Source organism: Anneissia japonica, unplaced genomic scaffold (genome assembly GCF_011630105.1).
Source record: "Anneissia japonica isolate Jap-2015-1 unplaced genomic scaffold, ASM1163010v1 scaffold3949_len364153_cov177, whole genome shotgun sequence".
Classification (NCBI taxonomy): Eukaryota; Metazoa; Echinodermata; class Crinoidea; order Comatulida; family Comatulidae; genus Anneissia; species Anneissia japonica.
The window spans coordinates 21,935-36,738 of record NW_022756197.1 but is presented as its reverse complement, the minus strand read 5'-3'; the positions used below and the strand labels follow the sequence as shown (position 1 = coordinate 36,738).

The window sequence follows — 14,804 nt, the reverse complement described above, 5'->3', positions numbered from 1 at the left end:
GGATCAGGGGAGGGGAAGGGATTGAGGGGGATCAGGGGAGGGGGTTGTTACAATGGGAACATTAGAATTTGAGATTCATTGAATTGTTTTCAAGAGAGGGAATTTTTCCGACCACCCCGTTCTCTTTGAGGTTCATCCATTCATGGAAAACAGAATATGTATGCAACTACTCAATTTTTGCTTGTATAGACTCAGGCCCATTTACTGTAATAAGAATAAGAACGTTTACCTGACCGTTTTCAAGAGGGGAAAACCTTGAATTTTGGAGTACTTAAAAGTCATTAAAAGACACCGCAGAATTTGGGAAAGCTTATTTCCCGCCACAAAGGAATCAAAATTCCCCTTTTTTTTTGGATTTTTTTGGAAACATTCTGACCCCTCCTAAATTTCAACCCAGATTCGCCCATGGGGTGCTGCAACCTACAGCCATAATATCGGCACTGATTCAACGGCAAGCTTCCCTCAGATAACGACTAGAAACTGTAGGCCCAGTGTACAATTGGCTGATGTGCACTATAAGGAACCCGGAATACTGGTCCATACAGCCCTGTTGTGGACACGAGTAGCAGCATGTACCGGTTTACCGGGAGGCTGAGACACGAAGAGACCCTTTAGGGAGAAGAAAGTTACTGAATGGGCTACATAGTCTATGTTTGGAGCACTCAGATCTTCATGAAATGTACTGTCATTTGTTCTTACCTTAATGCTGATAAGTGGCAGAGCTTTACTGGAGAAAAAACATTCACAAAGCTCTTCTCTACCAATCAGACGAAGACCATCCCTGAACTGTTCCTCAAAGAACTTCAGGAGGTCCTCTCTTGTCCTGATGCACTCAAACATTATAAAAGGCATGAATAGTGTCACGGTGAACGATTTATCCTGATTGGGGAGTGCAATCATCATAAACTGCCCTCTAGGCCAGATGTGCAAGAAATTTTGTTCCATCTGAAACTGGATTGCAAAAATATCAATGATTTTTTATTATACCATAATTACATGCTGCCCTCTATGGCACAGATGAAACAAATTCAAAAACATTCATTCTCTCAAGTAAGGAAGTTAAATTTAAATTGTCAACTGCATTAAAACACAAGTAATAGCAGATCCACAGTTTCATGGTTCACATTCTTATTGAAGCTATAAACACCATAAAAACAGTCCTAGTGGAAACCTTGATTGTAATTTTTACATAAAAATTATAAATCAGAAATATAAAAATAAGTTTCCCTTTATGTTTGTTATCTTACAATATAATTAATAGGTCATAATAATTATTAATTGCAGCAGCAGCAGCAATAATAATAGATGGATTTATCGAGCACATATAAACCAGGTCTCTACATGCAGGAAAACAGTTAAGAAGACAACGAAAAAAAGGCTAAATAAGCAAGGAAAAAACAAAAATGCCAGGCTAGCACCCTAACTGATGTATGGTGTTACACCATCACCGCCAACGGTAACCAGAGATATATTATTTTAGATTACTGGAAAATATATTTTATAAACAAATCAAACTTGTCATATGAGGCATGTTACGGCAAAATGGCATTCATTAAAATTGGACACTTCAAGCTTTAGTTATTGGTAGTTATTGGTAGGTGAAAGTACAGCACTCCAAAATAACGTTAAATAAACAATTTTTTGACCATTTCCAAAAATAAGACGTTGGGACATGATTAATTTAGACAGTAAACTTTAAAACTATAGTGAAAACAATTTTTAATTTTAGGTCATTTTTTGAGCTCTCATATGTTATAGGTCATTTACTTGTTACTGGTCTGGGTGAAAACTTAACCATTTTGCCAAGACATTAATAAATAAAGAATAAATTTTAAAAAAAACGAAAAACAGAATGAAAATGACACATCAAGTTACAACAATACCGTGTTATCATTGCTTGGTGGGATCGTGAGTTCCATGTAGCCATGCGGAATATATTCCTGACTGTAGTTCAAGCGTGTTGCTTTCATAATCTGTCTACGTAGCGTGGAGTAAGCCCCGTCACACCCAACAATGAGATCAGCAGTCACCTCAACTTCACTTCCTTCAGAACTACTGGCCGTATTAATGAACAAAAAGAATCCTGAGTAAAGCTATTAGCGATAAACAGCAGTACTTAATAAGACACAATACTTCAAGATCTAGGAAAGCATTATATTTTTGTGCAATTATCACCATTTAAAATAGACTTGCCACAAGTTTCTTTTTTTTATTATTTTTCTCATTCTGGACAACGCCACCAACGAGAAAGTTCATTTAAATAAGGAATAAGCGACTTGTAAAACTCTGAATCCGTATCTGGATAAATGGGCGGACCGAAATAAACAATTTCAACCAATCACAATGTTCACATTTTCGGAGCCACAAAACTGAGTCACTCGCGTCGACTAGAAGGGCAGGACTGAAAAATAGATAATAATAATAAAACAGGCCTAAAATATTATTATTCTTAGGCTAGACGGTATACCAATAGCATGGAGGTATTATTGAGAAGGAGATCACTCGGCAACAGATCCCTTTGACGCGACAATGTGTTCCCCGTCTTTGGATCGCACGCGGGCGTATTACCCTATAATTCACAACTTGGCAACGACATGCGTTTACACGCTCTAGCACAGCAGTTGTGCGATAAAGTGTTTGATTTTAACCCATTAAATATCTTTATAATAAACAATGTTCCCCTTATTGGATTTTTTCGGACTTTAAGTATGTAATTATGTGTATAATTTTGTCTAAAGATCGATTTGTTTGACTATAAAGCTAAGGCAGCGTAAAACTGAAAATTACTCTGATTCTGGATTGAATGTTTGAATAGTTAACCCTCGTTAACCCTAAAATGACTTAGTTTATTATAATCCTCCATTATTCCTTAATTAATATCTGTTAAAATTGGAATTTTGGGTTTTATCCAATTTATGGAAATTCAAGTTGCAATATACCATACTTTTAAAGCTGATATAAATGTTTCATTAAATTCGAAACTCTTTTTTGTAGAAAATATTATTATGTTTAGTATTTCTTGAAAGATCAATGTATTAGCTTCAAGATAGAAACGATTGCGCAGCCATAGTGATTGACTGTAAGTAGTGCGCATTGAGAAAAGAACATGCTCTCCATTTCGCTGTGTTCAACCTTCTGGTAATCAAAGCCTGTTGAGCATTTGGTGGCGGGGAACACATTAGACTTCAAAGGCAAACCTTCTTCACGCGCTGCGGCAGCTTTGTTCTTGGTTCATTTGCATAGCTCTGCGTGCACGTAGCTTTTTCGAGTGATCTCCTTCTCAATAATACCTCCATGCCAATACAAACACAACACCACCTTCCAGGAGGATGGACCATGCCTCTTGAGTTTAGAGTAGTAGTAGGTGTAGTAGAGACTTGGCCTATTTTGAAGTTCTGACTATATACTACTGCAGGCCTACCTTTTTAACAATGTTTTACCCTAGGCTTAAATCCAAAGCAAAGTTTGTAATCTACAATAAATAAATGATTAATGACTATATATTGCCCTCTACCACCAGCAAGATTTATATGGCAATAATATAATAATAATATTTTCTAAGTTTGAAAGATCACTGTGATGTACTATTCTACAACTGATATTTCATCATTGTGAGATAGTCTGGTTGATAAAACCGAGGGGAAACTCTTAAGAAACTGATTTAGCGTAACTCGGTCCTACAAGCCTTCACTGCCGTTTCACATCAAAGGGCTTGTTCATGGTAATCACCTACAGTAGCTATGCAACAACATAAATATACTCACTTTAAAAACACAGCTTTCCCGTCTTTAAAATCTGCTTTCAACAATTTGTGACTAAAATGCAAGTTGACATCAGAGTTTGACTCAGCAGCTATGAAAAAAAAATGTCAAATACTGTAAACTATTTATAATTGAAAAGCATTTAAAGGATTTCTAGTTGAATGATAATAGACAGGGGGTGGTGCAGCGGTGGGGGAGGGGGTAGAATGGACTCCGGCTAAAATTAAGAGTAAAAAAGTTTAAAATATCTTTCAGTATTTGTTGGATCTGTAAACTTAAGTCAATAAATAAGCTGGCAGCAGCTAAAAAAAAAATTTTTTTTTTTAGCTTTTGTGTTTGTATGCCCCCTGGGGCATAGACACTCATCTAGCAGGTTAATATGGCTGAAAGTGTAATTTTTTATGAGCATCTTTATCATAAATATGAGTGGTATACAGATTTTTATTATTATAAATATGCTGGTAACACCAGGTGAGATAACAATTTTACTATGATAATCAGAAATGTATCAACTCTGCTGTAAAGATGAATTATAACTTTTACAACAAAACAAGGAAAACTAACCATACCAGAAAGAAGAGTTTCGTTCAGTTTGCGTCTGTCTACCGACAAGAGGTACTGAAAGAAAGTTGACAAAATATTAGACCAGGCCTAGGAATGAATCTACTATATAAGATATATTACAATACAAGTATATTATATTTCGTCTAAAAGGAAATTCATTGGTACATGTGTAGTTCTCTCAAAATAATCAAAGCAACCTAACCACAACTATGCATCATGGGGTAGGGGCATTAATCCACTAAGGTCCTAATGACGGGCATACCCCAACCTAACCCAACTATGCATCATGGGGTAGGGGCATTAATCCACTAAGGTCCTAATGACGCGCATACCCCAACCTAATTAAACTATGCATCATGGCATAGGGGCATTAATCCACTAAGGTCCTAATGATGCGCATACCCCAACCTAACCAAACTATGCATCATGGGGTAGGGGCATTAATCCACAAAGGTCCTAATGGTGCGAATACCATGGTTAGGGCATTAATCCACTAAGGTCCTAATGACCCACATACCAAAACTTATGTAGCTCTATAAAAGTAGGCCTACACAAGATAATCGGTTGCTTCTCAACTTTCAGGTCGGTGGTTAAATCCTTCACTGTGCATTTTGCTTGCCCTTGTGCAAGGCAATTTACATACAGTTGTTTCCCTCTACCCAAGAGCGCAAATGGGTACCCGGTAGGTTCAAATTGCATTGATTACTAAACTGTCTTTGATCCAATGACAGGGGGGGTGGGGGGTAATTATGTGAAGCGTTTAGATGGCTTGTTGAAGTGCTTTGTAAGTCAAACATATTACATATTATTATACTACAGGCCCGTAGCCAGCATGCTTCAAGGGGGGGTTCTGGGCGTGGGGTCCAGAGGCCCGCCAAAGGGCCCCAGGTGGGGTCAAGGGGGCCTAAGCCCCTGTGGCGGCCGGGGGCGAAGCCCCCGAAGCCAGAGCATTTATACGATTTTAAAAGCATGTACATGTCATTTAAATGCATGTTCATGTATATTTAAATACTTCTTACACAATTTTAAAAATAAGATAAGAAGACTACTTTTTCCAATACAGGATTTAGAACGTAAATGTTTATTGTGAAACAAACTTTTTTTATTTTTTTTTTATTAAAAAGCAATGCTTAACATTTTAATGCTACTATGTAATGTTATCTCTAAAAATATAACTGGGATAAAATTAGCAATACCCACTAGGTGACTGTTCAAAACACAAACCTTGCACATTATGATATATTGAGAAAAAATAATAAATATATTATTATGAATAATGTCAGTTAATTCTGACGAAACGTGAAAACATTACCAAGTTTATTTCCTTGCTAGCCTAGGCCCTGGCCTATGCTAGCTCGATTACAAAATAAATAATAAAATCGTTCGCAAATAATAGGCCTAAATAGGCTACGACCCTACCCTACCTAGCAACGCTAGACCTAGGGCCTAGGCCTAGCCCGAAAAAGTACACCGATCCCGCCGCCAGGCAGTATCATGAGCAGGTGGTGAAAACAAGGGTGAATTTTCTAACTTCTTAAATTCCGTGATTTCTTCGTTACTGGCCTTGAAGCAAAAAAATCGGTTATCCTTTCTCGGCGCTTCATCCTCCTCCTAGGCTATTTTTGGCGTGTCGCATGTCCTCGATCCCAGAGAAATGAAAAATGTCGAGCGCCCAGACTTTTGTGATGACGTCGTGCCAAAGTAAATAAACTACGGATCACGCGATTGGTCAAATAGCTTAGGCAACAAACCTCTCATTAATATTCATTTTGAAGTCTTGCTGGTTACGTCATTCAGCTGGCTGCAGGTTTTTTTTATTTCTACGATCGGACTACGAACGATAGCGACAAATAAACAGTGCCAAAATGCTCCTATTGTGTAATAAATTGCACTATTTTGGAAACGGGGGATCGTTTTCTGGTTAAGGGGGTTCGCTGGCAAAAGGGGGGTTCGCTGAAAAAGGGGGGTTCGCCCGAACCCCAAAAAACCCCCCTGGCTACGGGCCTGTACTATTTCCATTAATGCCTTCAGCCTTCTACAAATATAAAACATAAAACTTCATAATCAAGATTTGTTTTCACCACTGAACTCAACTCCACTTACTATCTGTGATTTGCCCATATGGAAGGCCATGACGAGGTCATACTTTATAATTATATGTGCAAATTATTTGTCACATAAAACTTCACAGTGCAGATAAATCTGACACAAATTTATCCCATATTTAAAAAAAATTCACTTTCAATATTTATTTATTTCCAGGTAAAAAAAAAACCAAACAATACATACAATGATAAAGAAGCTTACAATAAACAAATAGCACGTAACAGAACAAGACAACCATAATATTCTAATAGACAGAATTAGTCACCAAAGATGACGTCATCACATTTCAGCCGAGTGGGTATGAATTTGTCAACAAACCACAAAGAGCTGCTAATGCATTGAGTGGAGTCGAAAGTGGTGTATATTAAATTGTCTAAATTGTAATGAAGATAGCATAGAAGATACTTTTTATAACTTATACATTTTTAATGATTCATAGATTCATAAGTCTAAGGTTGACTTGATTTACATATCCATTCAGACTAAAAATATGAAGTGTTTTGAGAGGTCTTCTATTGGGCCTAGGCCAATCGCTCGCGAGACTCGCCACATCCAGCGCTGACTGGCAATCTTTGTTGATTTACCGGTACACATTGAGCTTAATACTATCTGAATTTCTGTATGATATATTTAAACTATTAGACAAACTTAAATTGCTGAATTGTTGAATAAGATGTTTCTTTTGAATATGATGGCCAATGTGTCAGAAGAACGTTGTTTGTATGACTCTCTAATCTAGGGCTAGGCCCATGATCACGCGACGAGGCTTTGCAAACATGTTACAGTTTTCCATCTGTTTATTTTGCTCCATTTCAAATCTAATGTGGTCAAATTCTGACGTTTATGAAAGAAATATTTACCAAGGCTTTTCGATATGTTATTTTATGATAAAATGTACAAATAAATAAGTTGGAAGAGTTTTAAAACGGAGGCTTATTGTGTGAAAAAACTGTCTCCTAGCGGTTTCCTTTGATGCTATACTCAGTACAAGGTCTTTGTGTTAGTGACTAATTCGGTCTATTGCCAAAATCACATAAAAAAAATAAAATAAAATTACATGGCTCTCCTTGACTGGTTATCTTTCCAAAAACAAAAGACAATAAAACGAAATACATGGACAATAAGAATTTAATTGGTCAGGTTTTCAGCACTACTACTGTGCAGCTAAATCGAGTGCTGAGCAGCATTACAATTAGCTATATTTACAGTACCTGTTCCTCGGTACCATAAGGCTGTGAAGATAATCTTCCATTGGTGTCATGTATCCTACGTGCACGCATTGGTATTCCACTGGCCACAACCTGATGGAGAAATAAGTATTAGATATATATTTAAATTACAGTATTTAGTAATCTTCCATCTCCAATATAGCAATCTAAGGTACATATTGCCAAAGAAAAATAATATAAAATTCAGTACATCAGGTTTGCATTTTTCAGTCACAACAACAGTATCAATTTTTCAGCTCTTTGGAAAATTGATCACATAATACAATGTTGAAAATGTCAACAAGTGAAGGTGGCAATTGTTGTGAGAATTATCTAACCAGCATTATTATGAGGTCATACAGATGGCTTGATTTATTACATTTTCTAATTGGTATATTTGGATTTCTAGGAGTGACGTATCTAGGAGTATTGAAATTGAGGGCTGATGAGGGTAGAAGGTGAAGTGGGGAGGGGGGCTCGTTGATAAAGCGAGGAGTGCAACCTCCCAAAATAAGTGATCTGTGGTGATTTTTAACTACTTAAGCATGATTTTTTTTTTGGGAGGGGTGGGGGTGCTTGGAGACAATATTTTTTGGGGTATCCCACAACCTCTCCACACACAGCACACACACACACACACACAGCAGAAGATACACCACAGGATATAATAATAATAAAAAACAGTGATATTTTTTTGTAGTATAGTATAGTATTCAAACCACACGGTTTGCCTTGATAGGGAATGAGCAAAAGCTTAAAGAAGATTTGCTGGTAGTTGTAAAAGTTTCAGGCCAGGTAATTCATTGCAAATTTGCTTTTTAATAGTGTTGAATGATTTATTAGGGGTTAAGCTAAGCCATCCAGCAATTTAATTTTTAAAAAAGTAATGCATTAAAAATTTTCCTTCTTAGAATGAAATACAAAACCTCATTTTCATTGTTTTTGTTAAGTACTACGGTAAATAACTTTAAAAAGACAACAAAAGTAGATGTAAATTTTTTAAATTATTTACCTCTTCCTCTAAACCAACTGCTTTTAATGCTTCTCTACCCCTGATAGAGAGAGCCAAATTTATGCTCCGCCCTTTCACATGTTCCAACAAACGAATGTCTGTAATATTTAAAAGTAAATTTAATATGTCAAGTTTAATAAGTTAAGTAAAGAAAACTGCTATAATACTTATATTTTTTAATAAATAGTATTTTCCTTTTTACTATTTCAACTTCAGGGAGATTATTATTATGCTCTATCAATTAACAATTAAATTAAGAAATTACATATTTTCTAAGGATTCTTAACTTCTAAAATTATTAATAATTAATAATTAACTTTATTTAACAAAACATATACTACAGAGCTTGTGATTTGAGGCGAGTGATTGTTCTCACACACCATCACTCACATAAAATCCTCTTCAGGAGTTTGAAAAAAATGAGGCAACTTGGGTTTGAAGATCATTCACCTTTTATCTAGTAAAAACCCCAAATACTGTGCCATGCTTTCTGCTTGGATGTGCTTTGTGTTGTTTTGGACTCTAATCCCATTTTGATGACTGCAGTAGTATTTATGTGTATACTAACTATAACATTCAATTTTCCCTTCCCCCACATAATCACTCGCCTAAATAAAAATAGGTGTGCGTTTTTCAGCTCACAGGCCATTTTCAAATAACAAGCCCTGAATTATACAATTATTAATAACTAAGTTAAAACATCAGAGTAATTACAAAACATCACTCCTATAAATATTTTACGCAACACTTTACATCAAATTTGGCTTATGGAAAAGAGTATAGAATGGAAAAGGTTTGTAACATTGGTTGATAACGATGGCCTATCGAGCAAGCACTGTGTGTAAAGAATGCCTGCTTGGTTTTTCCATTATGCAGTGTTCTCCTCAGGCCCTTGAAGCGTCACGGTACCATGACGCTTGAGACCTTACCGTGGCACTCCTAAGCTGGCCGTGAAGCTCAATGCGTCTTCCCTGACGCTTTAAAATACCGTCAATAAAATAATTCAAAATAAACAATGCTGTCCATGTATGCTAGTTTGAAGAAGAGTGAGTGTGAAAATATTTTTAAACACAAAACAATGCTTTTATACGATGTTAGTTTATCAGCCCAAGTTCATGCTTGATCTTTTTGCGTTCATTTTTTTTACTACTGGCCTGTTTTTTAGTCCAAAGTTTTGACTTGCCAAGCAGTCTGAAGCAAAAATTTAGGCCTAGGCCTAAACTAGGTCGGCCCAAAATTGCCATCCTGTGGCAATTCTGGCTAGGCTATAATAGTAGTACATGGTCACTAATTTCACAAAAACATTTGTTAAAAAATGGAAATCTATAGTCACTTCAAAAATCTTAAAAAGCATTTTTGATGTCTGAGAGTGCCATATCCGGGAATGTAGGTCACCAACCATGGTGGGGATAAGGGGGGAGGGGAAGGTACCATGATGCATGACCCTCATCCTGGGGAGAACACTGATTATGTATTATTTTCCAATCCATTGTGAGAAATCAAAATCAGGAGAGTCAAACTCTATTCTTTTTGTTTTCATTGCAATGTTAAAATATGCAGTGAACATTTTAATAATTAAACTAAGTATCCTGGATCTCTCTTCTTTAATTGTTAAAATTATCAGATTAAAAATAACTATTTTAGTTTTATTTATTTAGTATAAATTTTGGTTTAAATGACTTGGTTGAGGTAAAAATTCAACCTAACTTGTATCTGTATACAACAATTACTAACCTTCTCTGGCTTCATACAAATCTACAGAGAACCCTCTCTTTGCTAAGAAACATGCTTCTAATGACCCCACCTGAAACAAAAACAAAACAAAAAAATGAAAAGTAAAAACATACTATTTTTTAGTGCAATATGAGATCAGCTTTAATACCTTAAAGCCCCATTCCTGGCAAAATTTCACAAAAAAAAAAAGAATTAAAAAAAAATGTATGGTGCATTTTCTTTCATTTCTTTAGGCACGAGAGTCAAGGATATGCCAATAAGTGAACTAAATCACTATCCTATGTGGCATATCTGCAGGGGACAGGGGACTGAATGGACCAATACACCGGGGTAACCCCCTACTCTTCTCGAAGTATAGCAACAGAAAATATCGCATTGGCCTTTTATATGTATGATAACAGAACCTAAATCAAGGTAAGGCTAAGCCTAGCCTAGCAGTGTTGGATAGGCAAATGTTTCTGGTGCCTACTATATTTCTTGGCAGACCAATCGCAAAATCAAACATTAGTAGTCACAGTGTTCAGTATCATGCATACGCTGATGATATTCAACTGTATATATTAGCTTTCAAGTTAATCATTGGTTTGAGGCAAAAAATACAATTGAAGCATGTCTTAGAGATATACAAGCCTGGTTATCACAAAATATACTCTGCTTCAATCCCAATAAGACTGAAGTACTATGTATTTATTCAAAGTACTTTTCAACACTGCCTGCAATCAATAGCATCGCGATTGGAGCCGAGACTAATGTTCTTCTATCATCAGAAGTTTGCAATATTGGAGTTGTTTTTTACTCTAATATGTTATGGGGAAACACATATCCAACATTTGCAAGTCTGTTACGTATCACCTTCGTAACATCGGGCACATTAAAAGGCTCCTGACCAATGACGCTCTTCTTAAATTAGTGCATGCTCTTATTACATCTCGGTTGGAAAAGTAATGCTGTTTTCTGTGGTATTCCTGCTAGACGGTTGAGAAGATTGCAGCTATGTCTTAACACAGCAGCCCGGCTCGTCTCCGGAACATCTAGACGTGAGCACATTAATAACTATCCTCAATCGACTACACTGGTTACCGATAAACAAGCGCATCTCATTCAAGATTTTACTCCTCACATACAAGGCCCTTAACCATAATGCTCCACAATACATGGTTTAACTATTTCTCGTTCTGCAACATGTTCTCGGTCTCTGAGATCAACCACTGACACGTCTATACTATCAGTTCCCGCATCACGTCTCAAGACCTACGGCGACAGGGCATTCTCTGTAGCTGCCCCAAAGTTGTGGAATTCATTACCGGCTGATCTTCATGCTAAAGCACCTTCACTCCTTGTATTAAAAAAGAATTTGAAGGCTTATCTCTTCAATCTTTGTTAACTTTCTCATAGTTAATAATTCTCATTTATTTGTTAATCTCTGTAGTTAAATTTCTGTAGTTAAGTTGTTTTGTAGTCAAGTTTTTTTCCCCTGAAAAGTTGCACCTCCTTACTTGAGGTAGCGCCGCCAACTTAGCAGTGCACGGTAGGGGAGCCATAGACTTATCCTTGGTGGAAGCTACTGGAGCTGAACAAACTGACCCGAGGTACCTGTGTGTACACAGTAGTGATGGTGACGCTATCTCAAAAGGGGGGGGGGTGCGCACTCCTCCCCTTTTGCGTATTTTGTCTTTGTTTCTTGTGGCTTCAAAAGCACCTTGAGACGGTTTTCTGTGGAAGGCGCTATATAAATATACGACCATTGACCATTGAACATAAAAAATTCATGCGCATTTATTTTTTGTGTGGAACACAAAAAAATCAAATTTCAGTATTGTTTTAACATTTTTTTTCATGTTTAGGAATCTCTAAATTCAGTTAAACTAGCAAATTTCGTATTATATCTATAAATTTATATAACATATATAAAAATGCACTTGATTTAACCACACACAAAGTACCTTTTTCAACAAATAATCCCACAAATAAGTATAGCAAATCAACCATTTTGCAATCAGTAAGAAATTGCCAGAATGTCTGAGTTTGCAGCATGAAGTTTCTTGATTAAATGTTTATGAAAACTATTTGCATTCGTATATCATTTCAGTTATGTGTTATATTGTATGGTGTTGTTGTTTGACTGCAGTATATTACAGTATGTGTGTTCACGTGATATTCCAATGTACAATAATTACTTCAAAAAATAGTAACGATCCAAATGTGTACACAAAAATATCCAAACAGGGCCTAGGCCTAATCCAACAAAACAACTATCAAAGCGAATGATAAACGTTGGTTTGATTCACCTCGATTACGACAAGAAAATTCTAAAAGATGGTATTGCATGATGCCACATTTTGTTGTTGGATGTTTCATGGGAAAATTTTGATCAAATAAAATTATAAGACTGGCCTTAAATTGTTTCAAAATTTAAGAATTGACTCAGACATTCTGGCAATTTCTTAATTGATTGCAAAATAGTACAGCTCGTCATGCTAGCAAGCGCGGAAACGCTGTATCAACCTGTGTTTATAAAGGTATCTTTTATGTTGAAAAATGTACTTTGTAAGTGGTTGAATCATGTAAAAATGTTTTATAATTAATGTTGTGACTGTGAAAAGAACACTGAGGTAAAAAAATTAAGAATTAAAAGTTAGGTGCGAAAGTGCATTAGCACCCTTTAACTCAGTCGGCTGTCCTAACTCTGTATGAAAGAGTAAAAAATAATAGCACAACACTATCTCAACTTGTGATGATCCTTTATTCATACAAAAGGTATAAGGCGTGATCTACAAATTATCCCCAACGACAGAAACGGGTCAAACACGTTTACTATTGTTATATGACAAGCTCCCAAACGCGTCTGTGAAATGCCGTTTGGAAGCTTGTCATTTGAGCCGTTTATTCCGTTTGGAAGTTAACTCCTCCCCTTTTCATATGGCTGACTGCTCGTGAATGGCAAAATGTTAAACGCGTTCAACGAAATTTGGAATTGATCGTGATTTAAACAACTTCAAAACTTGTTCAGTGTCCCTACCGTACCTAGGCTATGTAGGCCTAGGCCTATATTTATAATAGTAGTAGCCTGGTAGTAAAATGCTAGCCTACGCTAGGTGACAGTTTACGAAGAAATGTTTATAATAAAGGCCTAAATTTAATTATTTTTCTTGTTGGGGAAACCCCAATGTTTCTTGTATTTTAGTAGGCTAAGCCCTACCGTTACCTGTAGGTTTTACAGAAGAGAAAGCAATCGCCAGTAACCTTGCTACCCAGATTATATTGTGCGATGTTCGAATTGACCTATCAAAACAAGTACCTTTTGCCCAACTTTCTAATTCCCACGTGCCTGCACAGCCCGCACAATACAGCATGTACACACTGACCTGGATCAGCCGCAGTTGTGGCGATCATGTGATATCGCACGTAGAACAACGTATGCTACGGCATTGTGTTTTACTGTGTAGGCTATATGAATTTAATACATGTTTGTATTATTATATATATTATTATGTTTTAAAAATGGTTAAACCATGGCACATGTTCATATTGCTGAACAAGGCAGTCGGCTATTCCCTTCTTGTGGAGCAGCAACGCTTTTACATTCCTGAAGGAGGCGTTCAAAGAATCAGATAATATACTTTAAACTGGCATCCAGGCACTCCATCGAACGTCCTATTGTTAGCATCTCAACTGACCCACTTCTGTCAGAGCGGCGCTCAAAGCGAATTTCTCTAGACCAAGGAGGAAAGTTTTTTCCTCCATGTATAGATCAACATCGGCCACACAGTCAGTGACATTTGTCACGTGATGTTGCGTACTCTGTTGGACTGATCACATCCACACACAAGGTACCCAATATTAATTGTACAGTAGTTGCATAGGCCTAGTTGCTGTATATAATATATATTGATGCCTACGTTTAATAATAGAGAAAATAGATGTTCTATTTTCTCTATAGTTTATTGAATATTGTTTGGCGAATACTGGCGTCCATTTGTGTTCCCATGTGATATGTGTGCAGGGAGTTGATAAATGTTTTTTCGTTCGTCGTCAGCTTCTTAGCTGGTAGGCTGCTATTTAACTAAGATAGGTCTTTCCGACAGAGCAAACGGCACTTAGGCCTACATGCATGTGCTGCCATTATCGTCATTACCACTTAATTTAACTATTAGGACTATGCAGCCTTTAAACTTTGAACTTGGTTCATTTTAAAGAAAAACTTGTTTAGTATTTTTGTACAAAAACGGTAGTTCAACCGGGGCCTGGTCTAACGACACAGACGCGTTTGTTGCCCAAAACAATAGAAACAATGGCGAACGCGTTCAACAGCACAAACCCGTTTAGATGCGTCTGGGACATATTCCGACTAGCTTATTAATATTCATGAGGCACGATAATTAGACGATCGCTTTCCCAGACGCGTTTGTAATACATGGT

The 14,804-nt window shown here is 36.7% G+C and overlaps 1 protein-coding gene across 2 annotated transcripts in view; it reads right to left on the bottom strand.

The window, feature by feature from the left end:
- The window catches only part of LOC117124128 (kynurenine 3-monooxygenase-like), a gene marked incomplete at its 5' end in the record, with an annotated part of 18,792 nt that extends 8,337 nt beyond the window's left edge, over positions 1–10,455 (bottom strand). The window contains 7 exon segments of one of the 2 annotated variants that reach the window (XM_033270258.1): positions 700–951; positions 1,884–2,055; positions 3,765–3,852; positions 4,331–4,379; positions 7,643–7,732; positions 8,652–8,749; positions 10,386–10,455. In XM_033270258.1, coding sequence (XP_033126149.1) covers positions 700–951; positions 1,884–2,055; positions 3,765–3,852; positions 4,331–4,379; positions 7,643–7,732; positions 8,652–8,749; positions 10,386–10,455 — 819 coding nt within the window. 2 annotated transcript variants of the gene reach the window in all.
- Between the last annotated feature and the right edge of the window lie 4,349 nt (positions 10,456–14,804).